Source organism: Miniopterus schreibersii, assembly GCF_964146895.1.
Source record: "Miniopterus schreibersii genome assembly, chromosome: 1".
Lineage (NCBI taxonomy): Eukaryota > Metazoa > Chordata > Mammalia > Chiroptera > Miniopteridae > Miniopterus > Miniopterus schreibersii.
In genome coordinates, this window is record NC_138101.1 from 161,725,567 (window position 1) to 161,750,652 (window position 25,086).

General features: G+C 47.4%; 1 protein-coding gene across 1 annotated transcript; it reads left to right on the plus strand.

Annotated features, from left to right (window-relative positions):
* Nucleotides 1–15: 15 nt before the first annotated feature.
* On the plus strand, nucleotides 16–24,183 carry SLC24A1 (solute carrier family 24 member 1). Its single transcript, XM_081128885.1, has 9 exons — nucleotides 16–2,008; nucleotides 10,371–10,424; nucleotides 11,758–11,866; nucleotides 15,987–16,073; nucleotides 17,081–17,172; nucleotides 20,516–21,190; nucleotides 21,925–22,014; nucleotides 22,865–23,031; nucleotides 23,933–24,183. Exons 1-9 carry the CDS (start codon nucleotides 125–127, stop codon nucleotides 24,180–24,182), a joined length of 3,408 nt encoding a protein of 1,135 aa, XP_080985011.1. The 5' UTR covers nucleotides 16–124; the 3' UTR covers nucleotide 24,183.
* The last annotated feature ends 903 nt before the right edge of the window (nucleotides 24,184–25,086 follow it).

A 25,086-nucleotide genomic window follows, 5' to 3' on the forward strand; every position in this document is an offset into this window, starting at 1 on the left:
TGGATATCTCTTGGCTGGGCTTCATGGAGAAATCTTCCCTGATCACCAACCTGAATCCCAGAACAGCCCCCATCTTTCAGTGGACAGAATGAGAGCCTTCTGTAACCCGGCATAACTGGCCATCATGGGGAAATTGATCAGGGTGGGAATGCAGGAAAGGCAGTTACTGTGGCCAAAACGGCTTCAATGGAGCCGCTTCCTCTTCCTACTGGGAATGTTGATCATCGGTTCCACCTACCAGCACCTGAGGAGCCCCTGGGGCCTCCCCTCACTGTGGGCAGCAGTCCCTTCCCAACACCCTGTAAAACTGGCCAGCCGGGACCTTCCCAACAATGAGATGATGATGGTGAGCAGTGACCCTCCAAGAGCAGGTTCTGAAATGGAGGGTGAAACACTGGCACTCCAAGCCACAGTGGGCAAGGAGGAAGCAACACCTGACATAACAATGGAGAACACCCCCAATACACCCAGAATAGCCAACATCTCTCCAACGGTACCCAAGAATAACTACAGCCCAATAGCAGCAGGCACAGAAAGAGTGAAGGAAAACACCCCAACCATACCAAGTGGAGTACTAAATCACTACACCCCAACTTCAAGCACATCAACAGTAAAGAATTATACCCCAACAACACCCGGGGGAGAAATGAAGCACTACCACCCAACTCAAGCCAGGGGAAAGGTAAAAAAATACACCCCATCCCCACATGGTAGAATAGTAATCTCTGCCCCATCCACATTCATGACAATGACAAGAAGCAATGGGATCACCCCCGGAACAACAGTGAAAGACAGTGAAACTATGGCAACTTACAAAATGTTGGAGAGCAGCCCCTCCAAGGGAATAGTGGAGGAAACCACCCCGACTACTCTCAAGGGAGTAACTGATAATACTCCAACTTTCCTGATAAATTACATAGAAACAGACATCTTGACTTCTCCTAGGAGTACATTGGAAAAGAACACCCTGACTATCCCCAGAAGAGTGGACAGCTCAACCAACCCTCGGAGGTTAGTGCTAAAGAACAACCTGATGACCCAGGGAACAGTCTTAGAGCACACTGCATCCATCTCTGAGGGGCAAGCGATGACTAGCACCATGACAGGAAGCAGCCTAGCAGAAACCAAAGTCTCTACTGCTACTGGGAGGGTTAGGAATCCCTCATCCAGAACCAGTGTACCAACCATTGGAATGTCCTTAGCCACCTTCTGGGGGCTGGCGAAGAAACCTTCCACAGCACCAAGCACCTCAGCAACTCCCAGCATTAGGGCAAATCTGACTACTCAGGTTCGTCACTATGTAGTTGTGGAGTCAGCTCCAGCCATTCCCACTATCCCCTCCCCCAGTGTGACAACAGCCCTGCTCCCAGAGGCACCCAGCCCCAGTCCCTCAGCGCTGCCCCCCAGCCAGCCAGACCTCCACCCTAAAGCAGATTACCCCCCAGACCTGTTCAGCGTGGAGGAGCGGAGGCATGGCTGGGTGGTCCTGCACATCTTTGGCATGATGTATGTGTTTGTGGCCTTGGCCATCGTGTGTGACGAGTACTTTGTCCCAGCCCTGGGCGTCATCACAGACAAGCTGCAGATCTCTGAGGATGTGGCAGGTGCCACATTCATGGCTGCTGGAGGCTCTGCTCCTGAGCTCTTCACCTCCCTCATCGGCGTCTTCATCTCCCACAGCAATGTGGGCATTGGCACCATCGTGGGCTCTGCTGTGTTCAACATCCTCTTTGTCATCGGCACCTGTGCCCTCTTCTCCCGGGAGATCCTCCACCTCACCTGGTGGCCCTTGTTCCGTGACGTCTCCTTCTACATCCTTGACCTGATGATGCTCATTCTCTTCTTCCTGGACAGCCTCATTGTCTGGTGGGAGAGCCTACTGCTGCTGCTGGCCTATGCCTCCTATGTGTTCACCATGAAGTGGAACAAGAAGCTCGAGCTCTGGGTGAAAGAGCAGCTCAGCAGGAGGCCAGGGGCCAAGGTCATGGCCCTAGGGGACTTCAGCAAGGTAAGAGCAGGCTAGCTCAGGCTTCTTTAGCCTCTTTGGGGCAAAAGGGTGAGGGAAACCCGGGACTAAAGAATGAAAAGTGCTGGGTCAGACCTCAAGAGATGGGTGCGCTGGTTCCCTTGCTATTCATTCAACATTTAGAGTCCTGTTCTTTGCCAGGCACTATACTGGGGTCTTTGCCCAGAGTGAACTTGGTTCAGCCCCCAATCATCCTATAAAATGGTTATTATTATGACCCCCCTTTGGCAAGGGAAGAAACTGAAGCCTAATTATGCCACTTGTTCAATATCACATAGCAAATAGGTGATGGAATGAGGATTTGAACCCAGGTTGGTCTGACTGGGTCTTTGGAAATGACATTTGAGCTGGGCTTTGGAAAATGTCCAAAGAGGTATCAGGTAGGGAAAAATGATAATCTCTTCCATGTGCATGGTGTTCAGGGTTTATGTAGCATCCTCACTTTCATTTAATCTTATTTGTTCACATTCCAGACTTGGAGGATCTGGTGGCTTGGATGGGGTCCGAGAAGGAAGGAGGGAAGGATTTTTGAAATTTTGTTTTGTTTTTAAAATAGTTAACATGAGAGCTCCATTCATCCACTGACAGGGCAGCCCTGGGTACAGAGCTGGTCTCCATGCTGACTGGAGACCAGATACCAAGAATGCTAACTCTGGGTCTTTCTCCTGGCCCCAAAGTTCCTTTCCAAGAAATTCTCTGTCCCATTCCTACTAAATTCATTGCAGATTAAATTGGGGAAGTGATCTCTGAAAATTCATCTCCAAGTTGTTTATCCTTGAATCTCCAAAGTGAGGGCACCCTAAGAACACAGACTCCATTTCTCTCCTGCTCCTAAAGGCTCAGTCTAGGCTCAGTCAGTGGCCTTTCTGAGACTTGCCCGTCTCAGGTCTCAGAGAGGCTACTGGTGCGAGCAGAATTTTGCGTGCAAAGAGTGGAAGGATTTAGCTACTTAATCCAGAGCAGTTTTGATGAGTGAGCAGGATGGAGACCAAACTCAGCAACATGTCTGGGAGATACAGGATGCAAAGGAGATAAAATGTATTTCCTTTAGGATTTTTGAGATAATGTTCTGGCCAGAGCACATAACTGAGAGTCAGGTAACCTGGGTTCTAATCCAATTCTGCCTCTAATTGTGTGACCTTAGACAGGTTCCTTCCCTTCTTTGGGGGAAATCACAAATTCTAGTGAATCACCAAAAGGTCTTTCTGATTCTAACATTCATTGATAATGTGCTGTGTCCAAGTGAGCTCAGTTCTGGCAGGCCCAGCACAATGGTTATTTGTCTGATCTGATCAACTGAGCTCCAATTGCCTTATTTGCATATTGCCCCAAAAGGAGAAATGTTCTGCCCAAGGTCATATAGCCTGCAGGTATCAGAACTGGAATCCACTATCCTAACTCCCCATTCAGCACTATTTACCATGAGACTACTGCTCCATGAAGCCAGAGGCTTAAAAAAGAAAGGGAGGCTTAAAGTGTCCTATCACTCATTGTGAAGATGCAGGGGCCTCCCTTTAATGAAATTCTCAGGGTAGACCTTGCTAGGGGTGGCCATGGAGCTTGGTACTCTCCTCTGAGGAAAGCATTTACTGCCTGGTAGACATCAGGCCAGCAGTTTTCAAAATGCCTCTGACTTGCCTGCCAGTCTTTCATAGTCATTCTGTTTTTATTTAAACTGCAAATTCTGAATTTGTGATTTGGAGCTAGACCATCAGAGCAAAGCTTGCCAAGGATGTGAAGCATAATCATGATTTCAAAGGAGAATTTGTAATCTACTTCCGAGACTTTTCAAGGGCTTTCATAGCAGCTGGTTGCCAAACAGTTTTAGTGGTGCTTATTACAACTCTGTTCTTAGCTATTTGTCAAAACAGATCCAGCATGATTTTTAATGAACAGAATTATGTTTTTAAAAGCAGATTGAATTACTGGCTATACTTGAAAGCAAATCTATATTTATTTAAAATTAAAAACCTATAGTTTAGACTTCGCAGCACTAACCACTGCCTGCTAAAAATTAGTCCAAATAACTCAGGAACTATACCTATTTTGAAATGGTTTTTATTTTTTTTAAAATTATTTTTATTGATTTCAGAGAGAGGAAGGGAGAGGGAGAGAGAGAGATTGAAACATCAGTGATGAGAAAGGCATTAATCAGCTGCCTCCTGCATACCCCCTTGCTGGGGATCGAGCCTGCAGCCCAGGCATGTGTCCTGGCTGGGAATTGAACCGGCATCCCCTGGATTGTAGGTCGATGCTCAATTGCTGAGCCATGCCAGCCCAGCTTGAAATGGTTTTTAAAACTGTCTGGATCTGGAGTTTCACCCCAGGTTTCTTATAGCCAGAGAGAGAGGACACTGCCTTTGCTTGTATCTTTATGTCTGTGTTTGTCTGGCCAAGACCTATGATCTGGTTAGAGAGAGATGAGTCATCCTGCATTTCACTGACAAACTGAGAAGCCATTCCATTTTGAATTCATAAAGCAATTCTCTGAAAATCCAGTCTTTGATCTAGTAACCTGGGCTGGTATTCATTTTGGTGGTTTATGCAAGAGTATGTACTCACCCCTGTAAATTATTTTACTTTAACTATGAAAATGGCTATGCCTTGCTCTCTGCCTTACTTTTACTGACTTATTGGTTCACACCTTTCCCTGACTAATGGGTCCCTTCTTTGAGCATCATCTCAGGAAGGCAGGGAGCCAGAGAAACTGGGCTTATTTAATCAGCCATGCTCCAAAGGTGAGGAAATCAGAGAGGGGTGGGGTGAGGCCAGGCAGGGTGATAGGGAGCAAAGGAGGATGGCTGGGGAGACAAGGTCAGAGCCATAGCTGCTTAGGAAGTCCAAGTAGTGGGAAGAGCCATGGAGGGCAGTGGGATCCTCTCCTCCTTGGAAAGGAACAGGAACAGGAAAGACACCCCCTTCCTCTATTACATACATACATTATCTCAACGACTTCTCATAAAAACCCTACAAGGAACAGATTGTTATCCACATTTTGCAGATGAGGAAGCTGAGGCTCAGAGAAGATAATTAACTCATCCAAAGTTACACAGCTAGTTGACGGTCCTTCCCACTGGTTTTTGAATCCATATATCTAGGTTTTAACCCAGGTTCCACTGCTAATTATCCCTGTTACCCTGGGCAAGTCAATGCAGTTCAATAAATCTTTATTATTAAGCACTGAAATGAAAAACAGTGTGGAAAATAAAAAGATTGTGTCCCATCCAGTAGAGGGCACGGGCATGGACAAGAGTACTTATAATAAAGGGAACACTGTGCAAAGTGCTACAAAGTCACTTTGCTTTTCATCCAGGCCTAAGATTGCTCATCTGAAAAGTAAATGGGATGAATTAGTGCAGGGGTTGGCAGACTTTCGCTGCAAAGGGCCAGATACTAAATATTTTAGCCTTTGTAGGCCATACAGTCTGTCACAACTACTCAACTCCATTGTGAAAGCAGCCACAGACCATGGACAATATGTAAACAGATGGGAATGGCCACATGGTGTTTCACTAAGAGCAACAAACTCACAGGTTTCTCCTACCTGAAGAACTGAACATCCAACTGATGACTATGGAGTTTCTAAGCTGGAGGGCCTTTCACTTTACTTTTTATTCTGCTTTGATAATCTAGAACCAGGATAAAAGTTTTTGGGGATGGTTCTAATCAGAATTTAAGTATTTTCAGAAAAAATAAATTATGTAGCATCAGACATAGACACATAGCAACTATTTTAGAGTCTCTCTTTTTACACTGGCTGAAAAAAAATCAAGTCCTAAAATATTTTAGACAACATTGTCAAACTGACATGTATTGTTTTGAGGAATTACCCCAATAAGGAAATGGTAAATGTTTGTTCAACACAATCTAACTTAGCTTACTCTAAAAGTTTATACCTGATTTTGAAGCTCTCAATGTATTTGTTCTGGCCAAAAATGACAAGCATTGGACCTGCCTTGACTGTGCACACTCACAGAAAGACAACAAACAGCAAAACCGAAGTACTAGCCTGGCTGAAAAGTCTTATCTGTATTTGGAGGACTATTGGCCCTTCTTTAGAGAGAGAGTTATGAGCTTAGCCAGGAAGGACTAGACATCTGCATGAGATGCTGTTTGGGAAGGCAGCCCTGTGGGACACCAGTGGTGAAAAGGGATGCAAGGCAGGAAATAAGTCTGGTGTGGGCCCCTCGGAAAACTCCATATCCACATTCTGACCCCCAAATACTTCAGAATGTGAAACTCTGGAGGGAAGCCTGACGCTCTTTCTTAAGTGCATCCGGGACTGTTTTCTTCCTGGCAGGATTGTTTACTAAACCAACCAACAGGACCCCAAGCAGACAAACCTGGGGTCTCCTTAGGTTTTTTGTCGAGGTTGACATTTATCCCAAGGGCTTTCATCAGTGGACTGTACTGCCAGCTGCCTACTGTGCAGACAAGATGGGTGTAGGCAACTAAGCAGCCACCAGGGCCCCTCCTGCCTCTGTGGACCCTGCCCATGCTCGGCTGCAGGGGATCCACTGTGCTTTCAAAGAGGCCATCCTAGCCTGGGCTGAGGGGTTCCCTCCTTTTAACTCCTTGAATAATGGTCAGCTTCCCCCCAGTTGTCAGGAAAAGATGGTAAGAATAGAATTCTCAATTTTAAGCTCCCTTTCCTCATAAAAGTTTCTTAAGCTTTCAGTGTTCTCCTGCTAGTGGGTGCTAGCAGATGACAAAGTGAATGCATGAGAAACAACTATTAACAGAAAAACTCCGATGTGATCATGCCTCATCCAATACCGTGTTGTTTTTATGGGGAATGTGTATGCCTGCAGTTGAGGTTTTACATGCACTCATGCAACACAGTATATTTTCTATAGTGTATATGATGGGATTAAATGTGAAATCAGATATTCATGGTATTCTACAGAGAACAGCATGATTTCTAGATGCTCTGCCACCTATATAAATTGGAAACATAAACCCAACAGAACATTTTTTAGTGTGGAGGAGTGGGCGTATGGGTGATAAACAAGTAAAATAAATTAAGAAGATAATTTCAGAGGTTGACAAGTGCTATGGAGGAAATAAGCAGTGAATGTGATGGGGAGTGACTGAAGGTAGTGGGTCCCCTTTATATATAGAGAGAGCAAGGGAGACCTTTTGGAGGAGGAGAAGTCCAGGTAGAGGTCTTCAGAATGAGAAGGGAAACACACCATGTTCTGAAGGATTCCAGAAGAGGAAACAGTATTTGCAAAGGCTCAGATTGGGGAAAGAGCTTGGTGCAGTAGAGGAAAGAATTGGAGGCCAGTGTGGTTAGTGAGGAAGGGGAAAGTAGTACAGGACAAGCAGGGGTTGGCTGACTGAAGAAGGGGTAGGGAGTCTCCTAGGCATGTGTAAAGGCTGGAAAATGAGAGTGTGAAGAGACTGTAGCTGCACTGGCAGCATGCAGCTACTGATCTCTTGAAATGTGGCTAGTCAGCACTATGGAAAACAGTATGGAGGTTCCTCAAGATATTAAAAATGGAACTGGCCCGGCTGGCCATGACTCAGCAGTTGAGCATTGACCTGGGGTCCAGGCGATCGGGGTTCGATTCCCGGTCAGGGCACATGCCCCGGTTGCGGGCTTGATCCCCAGTCGGGGGCGTGCAGAAGGCAGCCGGTCAATGACTCTCTCTCATCATTGATATTTCTGTCTCTCTCTCTGCCTCTCCTTTCCTCTCTCTGAAATCAATAAAGATATATTTAAAAAAAAAAAGTTAAAAAAAAAAGGAACTGCCTTATGACCTAGCAATTCTGGGTCATATATCTGAAGAAACCCAAAACACTAATTTGAAAGAATATATGCACCCCTATGTTCACTGTAGCATTATTTATAATAGCCAAGCTATGGAAGTAACCCAAGCCCATCAATAGACAAGTGGATAAAAAAGCTGTGATACGTCAAGCTGGCTTGGCTCAGTGGTTGAGCATCGTCGACCCATGAACCTGGAGGTCATGATTTGATTCCCAATCAGGGCACATGACTGAGTTGCAGACTCGATCCCCAGTGGGGGGCATGCAGGAGGCAGCCAATCAATGACTCATTGATGTTTCTATCTCTCTCTCCTTTCCTCTCTCAGAAATCAATAAAAACATTAAAAAAAAAAAAAAAAAAAGCTGTGGTACATATATACAATGGAATATTACTCAGCCATAAAAAAGAATGAAATCTTACCATTTGTGACAGCATGGATGAACCTAGAGTATATTATGCTAAGTGAAATAAGTCAGAGAAGGACAAATACCACATGATTTCACTTATATGTGGAATCTAAAGAACAATATAAATGAACAAATAAAACAGAAACAGACTCATAGATACAGAGTACAGACTAATGGTGGCCAGAGTGGAAGGGGGTTGGCGGACTGGGTGAAAAGGTGAAGGGATTGAGAAATACAGATTGATAGTTGCAAAACAGTCATGGGGATGTAAAGTACAGCATAGGAAATATAGTTGATAATATTGTAATAACTCTATATGGTGCCAATTGGGCACAAGAAATATCAGGGGAACACTTTGTAAAGTATATGATTGTCTAACCATTCTGCTGTACACCTGTAACTAATACAAAATAACACAGAATGTAAAATGTAAGTGAAAAAATTTTAAAAAAGCATGTTAAGAAGGTCGACATTTATGTATTTAAAAAGAAATGGGGCTAGTAGGTGTAAAAAAGAAGGAAGTCTTACTTTTTGCAACAGTATGGATGAACCTAGAGGGTATTATATTTTTAATATATTAGGTTAAAGTATATTAAAATTAATGTAACCTGTTTTTTTACTTTGAAAAATGTGCTACTAAAAAAATTAAAATTATATATGTGGCTTGCATTCTGTTTCTGTTCGACAGAGCTGGTCTGGAGGTAAGTAAGCAGGAGGCTGGTGTGTGCTCAGCTTAGGAGTCTGTGCTCCCTTCTGAGGCCAGTGAGCTCCCAGGATGCAGGGGAGGGACATGATGTGCTTTGCTTTGAAAATCACTGGCTGAAGGGTGGAGAATGAACCAGAACAGATCAGAAGTCAGGAGCTGTTGCAGGACTCTAGGCAGGAGAATGGAAAGATGAGGCCAAATTTGAGGACTTTCATGAATTAGGTCTGACAGCTAGTTGGATGTAGTCTATGAGAGAGAGGGAGGAATTTGGGTAGACTTTTGGGTTTCCAGCCTAGACAAATGAGTGGATCAGGGTGCAAGACTGTACTCAGTGAAGGGATAAAACGAAGAGTCCCCAACTAGTGTGTAACCTGAGTGAAGGCAGGACTCATCCCAAGGTTTCAGTAAGTATTTGTTGAATGAATGTTTTCAAAAATCAGACTAAAATGTGTGGTTCAGGAAAAGTGTCAGGGATGTGTGTCTAGAAACAGAGAGGTCAATGATTAACTGCTATGTCAATGGGAGATTGAAAATCAGGAGGACAAGCCCCCTGAGGGACTGCCATGCTTCCTCCCTGGGTTCCTATGAACAGCTGCAAGGGATCCCATTAAGTTAAAACGTCAGTAAATGCAAAGTGGTAAGCTAGTGGTCCAGCCAGTGCATACCGTGGGCTTAATGGGCCTTCATCTTGATTTTCTAGGGCTGCCCCATTTCCCAGAGGGCTGTCCTACAGCTTCCCTAGGACATTAGCACTTATTTATTTACAGAGCCAGATTTTGGTATCACAAAATGTGCTCACTGTCGTTATATAGCTTTTGAGGAGAGATGTATGAGTGAGCTAAAGTGGGGGTGAGGTGGAAGGGGCCATTTGGGAAAACTTTAGATCTGAAAAGTTGGCCTACAGAGAGATAGAGAGGGCATTTTAGGCAGAGGGGAAAGGCATGAACAAGGGAATAGGAGTTTGAAAAGATTAGGTATATTTAGAGGACAGTTCATTCATTTAACAAATATTTGTTGAACCCTTGCAGTGTTTTTGTGCTGGACACACATGGTAAATGAAATAGGCAGTCTGCCTTCAAGATGCTAGTGGGGCAATAGATTTATTTGCATGTTTGCTACCATACAACTAACACAAATAAAGTGGGGAGCATGCTATGAAGGAAAAGAATAGAAGTCTATGAAAGAGAATTAGACGTGCACCCCAAGATGAAGGTTTCAAGGTGGGTAAAGAGGACGGTGCATTTGAGGGACTAAAAGACAGGTGGTGTTACTGGACCGTGGTGAGTGGACACGTTTGACTGGGAATGATGTGTGTAGGCTGAAGCCAGGCTATGGAAGGCCAGGCTATCTCTGGTGTGTTTCTGTATTCCAACCTGAGGGCTTCCTGGAGAGAGAGGGAAGTAGGGGGAAAGACTGAAGGTCTCTCAAACATCTTGTGACTCCTGTCCCTGTTTGCAGCCAGGTGATGGGGCGGTTGCGGTGGATGAGCCACAGGATATCAAGAAGCTGAAGGTGGGTGCCATGTGGAGTCTGCCCAGTGAGGACACTGTGGGGTCTCAGAGAAAGCCACAGACTCAGGGCTCTGTGGCCCTGATGCTGGGGATCTTGGACTGGGTTCAGGCCTGGGAAGTTCCTGGGAGTGCTGCCAGGCTGAGCCATGGAAGGCTGGCTCCTTTGCCAGGGACTCTCAATCCCAGGTGGCCGTGGAGGAGGTGCTAGTTTGGGAGCTAGAATGTCACTGTGCACTTTGCCACTAGCTCACTGTGTGATCTGGGGCCACAGATTCTGCATCTGTAAATGACTGGAGTAGATGAACTCAAGCCCTACTCTACAGCCCCGACATGCCATGATTGATCAAAAGCCTAATTACCTGTGGCTTTGAATGCCCCAAACTAAGAGAATTATCAGAGGGGCACTGGGGCAGGGGAGTCTGAGGTTTGTGGAAAACTGTCTTAGCTGCCTTTGGCCAATGGGGGAAGAAGTATGGGGACCATAGAGAGGAGAGGCTGGGCCTGAATGAAATCTCTCCCATCGGAAGAAAATCCCTAGGCCTGTTGTAAAGTACAGTACTGCGTTACCACAGCCACTAGATGTCAGAAGAGTTCAGAGTCAGAGGAATGGGGAAGGTGAACGTAGGGGGGGTGTGGAGGGACTGAGCAAGCGTTTGTCTGTTCTTGGATGCTCCCTTGTAAATCCGTGTGTGTCGTTATGGATAAGTGTGTGTCGCATCTGTGTGTCTGCACCTATAGATGTATATGTGTGTGCATTTGTGGGTGCCTGTGAAGGTTCTTGAGCACAAGGATAGGAAAAAAAATCTGGAATGGGAATCAAGCCCTGGGTGCCAGTCTTGAATCTTTTCATTGTCACCCCTCATGAACTCGTAGTTTTCATTTCCTTTCCTGTAGAAGGGGGTCACAGTCTTTCTTATCTCTGGGAGTGGGGCAGTGATAAAGCACCACGATGCTGTTCGTGGACTGCGAAGGGCTGTACCCACAAGCAGGGGGTCTGCTGTGTGGTGTGTGGGTGAGTGTGTGCTTCTATGGAGTGTACTTGGGGGGGATGGACAAGCTCTTGGCAATGTGGTGTCCTCAGTACACATTGCTGCTCCCTGTTGAGACTTTAGGGAATTACTCAGTGTGTAGAATTAGTCTGTCATGGGAGAGTTGAGGGAAGGCTGAGAAGAAAGTAGTGTAACTCTCCTGGTTGAGGTGAAGAACAAGGGGAGGCCAGGAAAAGGCTCCTGTGCTTTCATGCTGATCTTTCTGGGAGGGATGCAGGGTTAAGTGAGGCTCTCCCCTGGCTCGGGCAGGGCCCACTGAGGCCTGTGCTGCTCTCTCCTGCTCAGCTCCCGTCCGTGCTGACCCGAGGGAGCAGCTCAGCCTCTCTGCACAACAGCACCATCCGCAGCACCATGTACTGGCTCATGCTCCACAGCCTGGACCCTCTGAGGGAAGGTAAGCGAGGCCTCCCCAGACCTGCGTGGTCTCCCTGGCCAGTCCTTCCCTCCTGCAGCTGGGACCTACAAGACTGAGGCAGTGGGTGGGGTGAGGGCGGGAGCGGGAAGAGAGAGTTAGCAGAGGAGAGTGGGTGATCATCAGTCTGGGAGACGAGGTAGAGGCAAAGACACGGAACTCACTAGGACAGGAGAGGGTCCCAAGGAGCCAAGGCCCTTAGGTGTCCACATCCCACTACTTCCCTGCCTCCTTGTCCTCACCTGTAAAATGAGGAGGTTCAGCTGTAGTTACTGAGGCCGTGAAGCCTCATGCCCTGTACTGGTCTATGTTGGGGCTGCCCTCAGCATCTTCCCTGCGCAGCCCACTGCCCACGAGTTGGTGCCTGTGCCCCAGAGTCTCCTGCCAGGCAGCTTGGCTCAGGCTGAGTGACAGGGTCACTTCCAGGGGAACCTGCTAGGTGCCATAAGCTCTGTATTTAGCTCTGGTGTCCTAAGAAGACTGCTAACCCTTCCCCCAGCCAGGAACCCCAGAGGGCATCCTGGGAGCTGCCAGGACCAGTTTTGGGGGTGGTGAGAGTCCAAAGTGCAGTGGGGGCTGATGTCCAACTTGACAAATGATGGGGGCAGCTGAGATTCTCACCATCCATCTTATCAGCTCTTGCCTTCTGGCCTCCCTCTCCAAAGAGCTGCGCCAACATGATTCTCAGGCCCCCAAAGGCACCTGCTCTCCTTGAGCCCCTCCAACTCTGGGGTTCTGGTGCAGAACTGGGAGCCCAGGCAGGAGCCCCATCAAGGGAAGGTTGGCTTTTGGGCAGAAGCCAAGGGGTTGGAGTTGCAGTTGGGCAGTAGGGCATAGGACTGAACTGTGTGTGACACTAGAGATTGACCCTTGAGCTCCAGGGAGCACCCTGACTGAGCTTTCTGGTTAAGGGATAAATTTGGGGGACTTAGAATTTCCTCAGGCCCTTAAGTATCTTCTTCAGACACAATATTGGGATTTTGGGTGTTTGAAACAAGTATATTGTACTGTGAAAAGCAGAGTCAAAGACAAGGTGATCAAACCTTCCTTAGAAAATCCTCGAGGTGAGCCAAGGCAGACACAGAGGCCACCCACAAGTATCAGCTCCAGAATCAGTCCTGCTGGGGTTCTGAGAGCGCAGCCTGCAGCGACTGGCAGCCGTGTGTTACCTGTGCCAGTGTCATGAAGAAAGCTGTGTCTCTGGGTTATGTTTGACCTCTCCTCCAGGAGTCACTGACTTTGGCAAAGTCTGAAAGATAAAGACTTCTCCTCAGAGGGACCACTGGGCTCCTTGCCTGGGCCACTTTCACGGCCAATAGCCGCCAGCTGGCCTGCTTGTCCTAATGGGATTATGTGATGGCCAGGCCAGGCCGAGGTCAGAGGAGATTGATTCTAAGGAGATGATCCTCAGCGCTGAGAGTTGAGAGGCCTGTGAGGAAATGAGCTCCGGGGGAGCCAGCAACCCTCATCTCAGGGAAGACAGTCCTGCGTGGTCCATTGTGTGCATATGTGGCATGGAGTCGCCCTCACTGTGAATGATTGCTGACACGCTCTGGGGTACAGTCCTGCTCAGAGAAGCCAACCCTGATCCTTCACCCTGAGATTCCATCCAGGAGGGGGTGGGACCTCACAGGGCTGTGATGAAGGCCTTTGTTCTCAAGACTTTCCAGATACATGTTTGTGTTTCCATATGTTGTTTCCAAATGTCTGTCCAGAGGGTTCCACTCTTTCAGGTATTCCACTCTTCCATAGAGCTGCTCTGTGGTCTGAACTCTCACCCTGTGAAGGGGCTCTGCCTCTTCAGGATCCAATGATCCCACGCCTCTTCTTGTGATTTTTACTTGGACCTGTGGGGGGGTGGAGAGGAAGACAGAGAAACAGAGAGGCCCTGTTGCTAACCTGCTTTCCTTGGTGGCATGAGAAGTGAGAGGGTAGGGTGTGTGATGAGGAATGAAAGGGAAAGAGGGGAACTTGATTTTCTTGCTAGTTCCTCCAGCTAACAGCAGATATTCTCAGAGCCAGAACTGGAACAGGGGAGCCCTTCTTTGATGATAGCTACACATTGTTCAACAGAAGATGATGGTGTTTGATCACTGCCACGGGGGTGCTGGACTTTTTTGGATGAAAGAGGCAGTGGAGTGCCTGCTTCCTGACATTTCAGTCCTGGGACACTTCGAGGGACAACACATGCCAGAACGGTGGCTCTGCAGGATGGAGCCTGTTGCCACAGGCAGCTACAGCTGAACCTACTCCGAGAGTTCAGGAGGCAGGTTGAGAGGAGGAAATTCCGACCTATTTATGTTTCCTGCCCATCCTGGACCCAGGCAGAGTTTGATCCACCCAGTTCCCCAGATTGCATCTGCTCAGCCTGTCTGGATTATGGACCAGAGGACCTTCAGGGTCGAACCCAAACCCTTCAGAATGTGGGGCCTCATCACTGCAAACTTGGTGGGACAGCTGCTCTCAACTACTGTTGTCAGTTCGTCATTATTGTCATAGCTAAAACAGATGTAGTTTTTTCCAGGTGCCAGGCACTCTTTTAATAGGCAAGTTCATGTATCAGTTCATTTATTCCTTCAACAACTCTGTAAGATTTTACAGATGAAGAATCTGAGGTACAGAGAGGTTAAGGAATCACCCAGCTCGGCCCATGGCTAGCAAGTGGCAGAACTAGGATTTAGATCCAGGCTGTCTGGTTCCAGAGTCTGACCTAAGATGATAATATTTTACTTGCAGCAATTAAAATATTTTTATTTATGTTGTCTCATGGATCCCCGCATCATTGCTTTGTGTATATCATGGTGTTGCCTTTTTAGAGAAGGGTCACTGAAGCTTAGAGAGGGACACAGGACTTTCCAAGGTCACCCAGTGTTCATAGCAGAGCCAGCATGGGATTCAAAACAGACTCCGTGGCACCACTTTGTTCTATCATTTCTACCATTATCCTCACCCTGCCACACTACACTGCTGTGAGGAGGACCCTGCATCTCGGTCTCTGTGCCTCCCTCCTGAAACACATGCAAAGCACTTTGCATGTTTCCTGGAACATAGTTGCATTGAAAGAGTTGCCCTCCCCATTTTTCTTGCCTGGAAACCAGGGCAGCGCCATTCTGGGCACAGTATTCTGTGGGCCTCCAGGAAAGCATGTGCACAGGGATCTGGAATGGGCCTCTGGGTGGGTTCCAGGTGTCTGGAGTCAAAGAGAATGTGGCAGGGAGCTTGGTGGGCAGCTGCAGCCCCTTTCCTACTGAGAGGGGAGGCTCATGAGCATGGCCACCCCATGGTGCCCCTGGAGTTATGGCAAAGCTTCTAGTAGATTTATGGAAAGTAAGCTGTTGCCCCGGCTGGTGTCGTTCAGTGGTTGAGCACTGTCCCGTGCCCTGAAGGGTAGCAGGTTCGATTCCCAGTCCAGGGCACGTACCTGGGTTGCAGGTTTGATCCCTGGCCCCCTTGTAAGGAGTGCGAGGGGGGTGCATGTGGAAGGCAACCAATAGATGTATCTCTCTCATATTGATGTCTCTCTCCCCCCTCACTTTCCTACTTCCTCCCTTCCAATCTCTAAAAACCAATGGATTTTAACAAAAATTAAAAATTAAAAAAAAAATTTTTAAAAAATCAGTGGGGATTTAAAAAAAAGAAGAAGAAAGTAGGCTGCAAAGGCCCTTACACATAATCCAGTCCAAGGATGGCAAAAACATCTCCCCGCCATTATTTCTCCACTCCTCGCCCATTGCGGAACCCCCAGCTATCATGGCACTCTCCTATCAAGCTCTGATGCGGATTCTCCTCAATTTCACACTCAAGCCACCATCACTTGGCCTTACAAAGGAAATAAATCCTATTTGTTATTTTACCAGAAAGGAAATAGGCCTAGGCAGGGGAAGTGACTTGCCCACGGTCACAGCCAGTTGGTGACAGTGCAGGGAATGTAAGACTAAAGTTTGGGAACTGGGCACCATGACAAGCCTGGTAGGACTAGAATCCAGACATCATAACTCCCAGGCCAGCCTCTTCCCACGCACTCCAGCTGCTCTGGCTGCTGGCCAATCAGGGTGTGGCGGGGATACTGTGGTCCCAGATGTGTTCCCCTTTTCATTCGCAGCCGGTTCCTCTAAGAACAAGGACAAAGAGAGCTTGAATCAGGAGGCTAAAGCCAAGCCTCAGGCCAAAGCAGAGAGCAAATCAGAAGGTGAGAGGATGGTGAGACCAGTGGGTTTTCTCCTGCCACCTTCCTCCCTCCTGTCCGTCAGGGCTGAGGCCAGCCTCTTGGCATCTCTGAGTCAGTCAGCTGAAGTGATGATCTGGTGCTGCTCTGAACTTTGCTGTCCTCCGGGTTCCGCCTTCCCGAGGCAGTCCTGTGCAGCTCCCTCTGTACTCTCCTTAGATGGGGTAGGCAAGGCCAGGCCAAAGATTGTTGAACTCCCACCTCTTTTTTTTGCTAAATCTTCTCCCACATTAGACTCTGTTGAACTCTATTTCTTCTTCCTGCCACTTTTATACAAGGATGATTCTGCTAGGGATTGGTCTGAGATCAGCAACCCCAGTGAGGAAAGGCAACCATGGAGCCTGGTGACACAGAAGTCCAGCATCTGTGTGGCAGCTGGGACAAGGAGAGTGAGACAGCTACTGTCCTGTGGGCTCTGTAGAGCACACCAGGCCTATCGTTGTACCCAGTAACCCTCAGAGGGAAGTAGAGCAACAGTCATTGTTCCTATTCTATAGACAAGGGAGGCTCAGAGAGGTCAAGTGACTTGCCCCAAGCCGCACAGCGAACAAGTGAAACAGCCTGTGCCTAAACCCAACTCTCCAGGCTTTTCAAGACTTCCTAGCTGCTGTCTTTGAAATCATTAGGGTCCTCTCCGCGCAATCAGTGGGGGAAAGGCCAGACCCTTAGGGCTGGGGTTTTGCCCTCTCTCTGCTCCAGTTGCCCACACTGGCCAGGACAGAAAAGTCTGTGAATAAGGGGGGAGCAAGGACAGCCGTTCCCCAGCTGTACCTTCATCTGTGCGCATCTCGGTGGACAGGACAGTAACAGTTCACATCACATCGTTTTACTTTTCCTATCAGCAAGAAATTCCCCTTCGGAGACCCTGAAGTGGACAAGTCCAATAGCCCTGTAGCCACTCACATCAGTCTCTGCCAGCTGCCCTCAAAATCTGGCTCTCTTCTGACCTATCCCATGTTTATCCTTTAAAGAGGAGGAGCCAGCCAAGCTCCCTGCGGTCATGGTCACACCAGCCCCTGCTCCAGACGTCAAGGGAGATCAGGAGGAGGATCCTGGCTGTCAGGTAGGCACAAGCCTCTTCCAGGTAGAGGGATTTGAGAGGCCCAGGGATGGACTTGCTGACCAAAAGTCCTTCCTTCCTTCTTCAAGGTCTGAAATGCTATTGGAGGTTCATTCCTCTGGGGTAAGCACTGCAAGATCAGATACCTCACGGGTCCAGTCAATTCACCCTAACACCTTAGTGTGAGATAATATATAGGAGAATGTGTTGCAAGTGTCACATGCTGTGAAAACATAAAGAATAACTATTAGGGGTCTGTCAGCAGCCAGGGGACAATGAGACCAGTCAGCTCGAAATGCCAAGGGGAGGGTTGCTGGGTAAAGGCCTTGAAACTTCCAAGGCGTCTCGGCCTTGTCCGCAGGGCTTCCTGACACTGCTGTCCTTCCAGCCTCACAGGCCCTCCCGCCATGCTACGGCCACACTGGCTTCTCCATGCTTTTCTACCTCCACGCCACGGCCCACATGGTTTCCTCCCTAGATGCCTTTTCCCTCCCTCTTCAAATATCTGAATCTCCCTTCAGGCCAGTGCAAATGCCTCCTTTGTCATAAGGCTTCCTTGATCCCCTCAATCTGAATGCCTATGGTACATTGTTCCTCTTCCAGGGCTCTTTTTTTTTTTTTTAAAATCCTTACCCGAGGATATTTTTTCCATTGCTTTATCAGAGATACTACTGGAAGGGAGAGAGAAAGACAGAAACATTGACTTGAGAGAGACACATCAATTGGTTGCCTCCTTTGCCTCAACTGGGGCTGGGGATGAGACTGCAACCGAGGTACATGGTCTTGGCTGGGATTGAACCGGGAACCCTTCAGTCCATGGGCCAACACTCTAACCTCTTATCAAACTGGCCAGGGCTCTCCCAGGGCTCTTAACACTGCCTTCCTTGTACTCTATGAGCCTCTTAGTTCCCCTGCTAGGTGGTGAGGTTCCTGAAGGTAGGATCCAGTTCTGAGTCACCTGTTTTCCCTACAGAGAGAAACTCAGGGCACACAGCTGTCTGTGCTCAAAAAGGGTTGAGTGACTGGCAATAAATTAATATTCAAGTTGCAAGATTCATTGCTGTTTATTTTTTTAATTTGACACCCAGAAACACTGTTATAGCTCATCCTTAAGCCAGCAATTTTGGGTTCAGTGTTTAAGACATCTGCATGGTGTCCTGAGTGTCCTGAGTAGTCCCACGAGAGCCAGCTCAACTAAAAGGGATTAAGAGGAACCCCAGGGCAGGAAGTGAAGCTTGGTGTCACCAGGAGCTGGACCTAGGCCTGAGAAGGCATCTGTGACCCTGGTGGAGTCTCCGTGTCTGGCTCTCTCTCACATTCCCTTCTCTATGTGCATACTCTATCACTCAGCCTCTCCTGGCAGTCTGGCTCCATTTGCTTCCTTATTAGCTCACACAACCTAAACTACTACTGTAGTTCTCCAGTCTTCAGGTGATCAACCAGTGACTGGCTCCTAGTCACAGAAGAGAGAAAATTTGTTCAAACCAGGTCATGGGGTAGAGATCCAGCCTGTGTCCGATCAGCTGTGTCAGGGAGAGGTGGGGTGCTTTGACTTTAACAAGGAAGAAGGGACTATTAGAGTTGACAGTTTTTAGGAAAGGGTACAGGATGGGCAAACACTCCCATACCTATCGATTTAAATGACTTGTCATTTTCTCCAGGAAACCTTTCCTGATGGGGCTGGGGAGGGAGGGCAGGAATTATTTCAGACTAAAATCTCACTCTTCATTCCCAATTCAAAGTAAATACTAACATTTGACTTCATCAGGGATTCTTAACTCTGGTTGCATATCAGAATAATTTGGGGAAGCTTTAAAGTCTCCAGGTGACTTTAATATGCAGCCGAGTTGAGAATCACTGAGCATCCCTTGGGGGTTGGCTGTGTCATGAAATTTGTTAAAGAAAACATACTCCATGAGCATACAGCCCAGGCCATTTGTTTAAGGGATTTGACCAGCATGTTATAGGTTAGTTGAAACCTTACTAGGAGGAATCTCAGAATCCATGGCTTTAGAGTGCATGGAGTCAGTCCATTGTTCCCAAACACTGGTCTGTAGATGGACCTATTGGGAGCACTTGTGAGCATGTTAAAATAGATTTCTGGCTTACAACCCCAGAGACTGTAATTCAGTTGGTTCAGGTGGGGTAAGGAAATGTGTATTTCTTTTTTTTAAAGATTTTTTAATTGAGTTTTAGAGAGAGAGGAAAGAAGAGGGAGAGAGAGAGAAACATCGATGTGAGAGCAAAAGATCAGCTGCCTCCTGCATGCCCTCTACCAGGGATCAAGCCCACTACCTGGGCATGTACCCTGATGGGAATCAAATTGGCAACCTTTTGGTGCATGGACGACACCCAACCAACTGAGCCACACTGGTCAGGGCGGAAATGTGCGCTTCTAATAAGCTTCCTGCACTGTGAGGTTTGGGAACCAAAGATCTCATTTGGCCCTGACATTGCAAAACAGGGTAGGTTGGTGGTTAAGAGACCAAGAGTTGAACTACCCATATTCAAATCCCAGCTTCATCACAAACTGTGTGACCCATGGGCAAGTTATTTAACTGCTCTGTACCCTGGTTTCTCCATCGGTCAGATGGGTTTAATCCTATCTATATCGTAAATTAGTTTACATTGTAACTGCTAGCTATTATTGTTATACCGCTTAGCATAGTGTCTGGCACATAAAAACCCTCAATAAATAGGTATTATCATCATTTTATACATATGAGGTAATATAACAGTTTAGGATTTTAGTGGACACAGCAATGTGATGTAACCACCACAAGATCATGCAACATTAATGGAAGCATAACGCCTAAGACAAAGGCGTTGATAACCCTATTAAACTCTGCGGTGTTCTGTGTTCAGTTTCAGAAGCCTCCTCATGGGATACAAGTTGTGTAGAATGAGTTTGCCAAGATGGGGATGAGGCTCTAGGCCGTTATATGGGGGAGTGACAGGAGGACCTGGGTGCCTTTAACGCAGAGAAGAGAACTGTCTCGTGGAAGAGTGATTCTCTTTGTTCTATGCATCTCCGAAGAGTAAACCTTTACCCAGAGGGTAGCTCTTTGGTATTAATATGGACTTCAAACAAATCAGAGTTGCCAAAGATGATAGAAGCTGCATTAGGTGGTGAGTTTTCCATCCCTGGACATGATCAAATAAAGACTAAACCACCAGTAGGTAGGAATGTTACGAAGGGAATTTTGCTGAGTAATTGCACTAGTTTTCTCCTTATACTCGAGTTTTTAGTTACATTCTGAGAAAACAGCAGCAAAGATAATAGGAAGAAACTGGGAAGGAAAACAAACAGAGAAGTTATCACGTTAATGTTGGCTTTGGATTGCAGGAAGGATACGCGGCTGGAGCCGAGGGCACAGGTGAAATGACAGGCGAAGCTCCCGGTGAAGGCGACGATGGACAGCAGAGTGGAGGTGAAACTCAGCTAGAAGGTGAAGGTGAACTCCAAGCAGAAGGGAAAGGAGACAATGAAGGTGACGGTGAAGTCCAAGCAGAGGGAGATGATGGTGAAATGAAAGGCGATGACCCCGAAGAGCGGGGACTTAATGCTGGAGATCAAGGTGACGCCACAAGTGAGGAGGAAGGTGCTGATGGCGAAGGGGGAGGTGATGGAGGCGATGGTGCGCGTGACAGGCAGAATAGTGAGGCCCACGCGGAAATGAAAGGAAACGATGAAGGCAAAGGTGAACTCCAGACAGGGGAAGGTGGCGAAGTAGAAGGTGACGAAGGTGAAACCAAAGAGCAGGGATTCAGTGCTGGAGATCAAGGTGACGCCAAAAGTGATGAGAAAGGTGCAGATGGTGAAGGGGGAGGTGATGGAGGTGACAGTGGAGATGAGGAAGAGGAGGAGGAGGAGGAGGAGGAGGAGGAGGAGGAAGAGGAAGGAAATGAGGAGCCTTTGTCCCTGGAGTGGCCCGAGACCCGGCAGAAGCAGACCGTTTACCTCTTCCTCCTGCCCATCCTGCTCCCGCTGTGGCTGACGGTGCCCGACGTCCGGAGGCTGGTGAGTTTGCCCAGCCATTCCCCAGGCTGCCTGTCCCCGGGGAGGCTGTGGGGTCCCTAGGCATCCCGCCCAAGAGGAGCGACAGGACAGGGCCAACCAGCTTGGCAGGGCTCAACCACAGAGAGGATCTGGGTTGGAATTTGCAGCTCTGGGGGGGACCATGCACCGAGGGGGACACACCGATGGGCTTGCGAGGCCCTAGAATGTGCTTATTTCCACCACTGTAAGCAACGTGAACTAGTCCCTCCTTGACTCCTGTTTCAGTGTCTTGATTTTAACATAGGAACGATGCCACTACACCCCTCCACACCTCACAGGGTTACTGGGAAACCCCAGGGTGGTAATGCTACTTCCTCCCAGCTTCCTATTTGCAGGGAGCGACCTGACTAGCACACCCGCCCAACGGCAGTCCATTTCTGTCTCTGGGTCTGGAGAGGAGTAGGGCAGAGAGGCTGCAGAAGCCCAGTCAGATACCTAGATTGGCCTGGTTCCTGGGCAAGCACCTCTCTCTTCTGTTGGTGACTGCTGAACACCCTACTGGCTGGACTCCCCTGTGGGCCACCAACCCCATCCTTTCCCAGCCGTCTCAAGGTCCTCACTGGAAACAGATTTCAGCTCTCACATCTCTAGATTCTCCCCACCACCCCTCCGGCAGATCTTGTCACTGATTCTGGGGCTCCCTCAGAAGGGCCAAAGACCTTCAGCCTCTGCAACTTACTTCTTTTTTCAAACAGGAGTCTAGGAGGTTTTTTGTTGTCACCTTCCTGGGGTCCATCATGTGGATCGCCATGTTCTCATACCTCATGGTGTGGTGGGCTCACCAGGTGAGTGAACGGCAGGAACTAGGCCCTGCATCGGCAGGTCCGAAGCACACTTTTTCCCTTCAGGGTAAATTTCCAGTACCTCGGGAATGGTGTGGATCACGTGCATTTGTACAGTTTCTGCATTGTTTGTAAAGGCAGACTTTTTATCCCAGCGGACGTGGCGCTTTTCAGGTGTGGCCCTTCTGTCTTACGCTCACATTGTAGTGTGACGTGGAAGGCCCCTCACAATCTGCTCTTCACCCTGTTCCCTGCCTTCTGTCATGCATCTCCCACTCCTCTCCACCTGGGGAATCAAGCACACTCCTGAAAGCAAGCTCAGTTTGGCCCCCTCTCTGGCACTGTAATCGGTCTTCCTCCGAGTGCCCATGACTTTCTGTTCCGCCTGGAACACTGCACTTAGCACAGAGCTGTAATCGTTGTTTACAAGCTCTTCTCCTTCACTAGGTGGAGAGTAGGGTCAGTGTTGTACTGCTCATACTTTTCTCCCTAGCCACTTGGTTTCTGGCACACAGCAGGTGTTCATGGCTCTGGAAATGGAAATGTGACATGAACATTTGGAGGGGCAGTTCTTTTAGAAGTGGAGGTGCTGTTTAAATGACAGTGACAGGTGGTGTCATAGATGGACTTTTAGTCCAAGTTAGACAAGAGCAGTCCTTCCCTGAAGCCTTGAGCAGGGGCCCCATTCTCTCTCTACGGCCCATCACCCTGCCTCACTCAGGCCAAGGGAGTGTGCTGAGCTCCATGGGAAGTGCTGGGTTTGCACAAAGTAGTATGTTGTTGGTGTTTTGAAGAGCCTCAGATTTTCCACCTGCTGTTGCCATGGTTTCTTATTACTGTTACTGTTTACCAGGTTGGTGAAACAATAGGGATCTCTGAAGAGATTATGGGTTTGACGATCCTAGCAGCAGGCACATCAATTCCTGACCTCATCACGAGTGTGATTGTTGCTCGGAAAGGCCTGGGAGACATGGCCGTGTCAAGCTCTGTGGGCAGTAACATATTTGATATCACCGTGGGGTGAGTGGCAAAGTTGCTTTCTAAGGCATATTAAGACTGGAAAACCTTGTGTTGGTTTTGTTCACTGGTTTTCTGCTTCATTCATTATACATGGAATAAAAGGGCATTTATATTAGTTTCTGTAAGGCAACAAAGTATCCTCCCTTCATTCATCACAGCCAGATGAGGTAATAGAACTAAAATGCTGCCTGAAATGTGACTGATTGGAATTTATAGATGAATTGAAAAATGAAGTCCATTAAATTCCATTACCAAACACCATCAAATGCTCTGCTGGCTGACCTGCAAGGTGGTGGAGGTGGGGTTGGGACAATGACTCAGTCACTTCCTGATATTCCTGCTCCTTTGCATTTGGGTTCCTGCCAGCTCTAAAAGCATTTTGTATAAACAAGCAAATGCCGCATCCTCCTGTACCCATTCCCTTACTCACCTGGTCTATTTGCATTTCCCCAGTCATGTCCTGGACTCGAGTGGTGGCTTTGGTTTCGTTAATTTGAATTTACTTATGTGTATATAGGGGTGTGGCAGGGAAAGGGCGTAAGAGAGTCCTCACCCCTAAAGAATTTAAAGAAATGTTATCCTGGGCTGGGCCTTATGGTAAAAATTTAGAGATTACAGTCACATATCAACAGATCTGGGTTAGTCATATGGAAGTCGTTTAGTATGAAGAAAAAACACTCAGACCCAGAAAACTTTGGTTATTAGCTGTGAGTCCAAGGGCATGTAATTTAATTGCCCAGAACCTTAGTATCCTCATCTGTGAAATGGGGCTAATGTTTTCTGCTCTGCGTAATAGATTTGTGTGTGTGTGGAAAAACTAGTGCTTTGTAAATTGTAGAACGCAGTATATGGGATGATTATAAACATGAAAAATACTCACATTGTTTCTTCAATCTTGCAGCCTGCCTGTCCCCTGGTTGCTTTTCTCTCTTATCAATGGACTGCAGCCTGTTCCAGTCAGCAGCAATGGCTTGTTTTGTGCAATTGTTCTGCTTTTTCTAATGCTCCTGTTCGTGATCTCTTCAATTGCTTCATGCAAATGGAGAATGAACAAGATCCTGGGCTTCACAATGTTTCTCCTTTACTTTGTATTCCTGATAATCAGTGTGATGTTAGAAGATCGCATCATATTCTGTCCTGTATCTATCTGAGTCAGTCACTGTTGCCCAAAATGGACATGGATCAGAAAACCATGTTGGAAGTTATTGTACCTCTTGCTACATTAATGAATGAGCATGATCCAGGAGAGTGAACTGAGAGGCTGAGAGCCTCTGATGTGAATGTGATACAGGAGTGAAGGTTATCGCTGGAAACACCTGCAGCTCACTGTGGATTAAGAATCTCACCTTTGGCGGGGTGGAGTTCCTACCCGACTGATACAGACAGCTGTCACATGGAGACCAGTAGAAGGAACCCTGGAGTCAGAGGGATTTTTAACATGAGATAATTGGAGTGAGGGTTGGGGCAGGCACAATAAAGACAAGCTCCCATGCTCACAATTCCTTGATCATTCAAGGGCTGCTGGTCCAAGAAATGCAGATGTGGTCTGTGTCTGACCCTCCTGGCTCCTGCCCCAAGCATATGCTGCAATTTGCTGTCTCCTCTTTTTCTGTTCAAGACATGAGGTTCTATCAGGTTTGTAATCATTACTGGTTCAGTTACTGGTGAGTTTAAGGAGCTAAGGCTATAGGAAAAAATTAAGTATAATAGGAATCAATTATCATTAGTAAAAGGTGTACCAGTATTTTATAGCTTAAAAGGGTTACATTAGCTCTTATCGCATTTCTGAAAGAGTGAAATTAAAATAAGTAACCCAAGAAATTAAAATTTGTAATTTGTCCTTGAAGTGGAAGGCATGGATATTAGGGAAGGAAAACTACTCTGAAGGCTATTTAAAAATATGTACTTATTAGAAAATCCAAGTTAGTGTTGTCTCCATCAAGTGGTTACCTTGAAGGATTAGACCTTTAACACAGCTGTACTGGCTCTGCCCCTCCAGCATATTCTCACCCAACAGTGACAGCTGCTCCTAGTGAGTGAGAAGGTAGAGTTCAA

Bases quoted from the DNA above. Each gene is read 5' to 3' on its own strand.
- SLC24A1 (XM_081128885.1), top strand. From the start codon at position 125: ATGGGGAAATTGATCAGGGTGGGAATGCAGGAAAGGCAGTTACTGTGG. The intron at 10,425-11,757 runs GTGGGTGCCATG...TCTCCTGCTCAG, and splicing joins AGGATATCAAGAAGCTGAAG to CTCCCGTCCGTGCTGACCCG. The intron at 17,173-20,515 runs GTAGGCACAAGC...TTTGGATTGCAG, and splicing joins AGGAGGATCCTGGCTGTCAG to GAAGGATACGCGGCTGGAGC.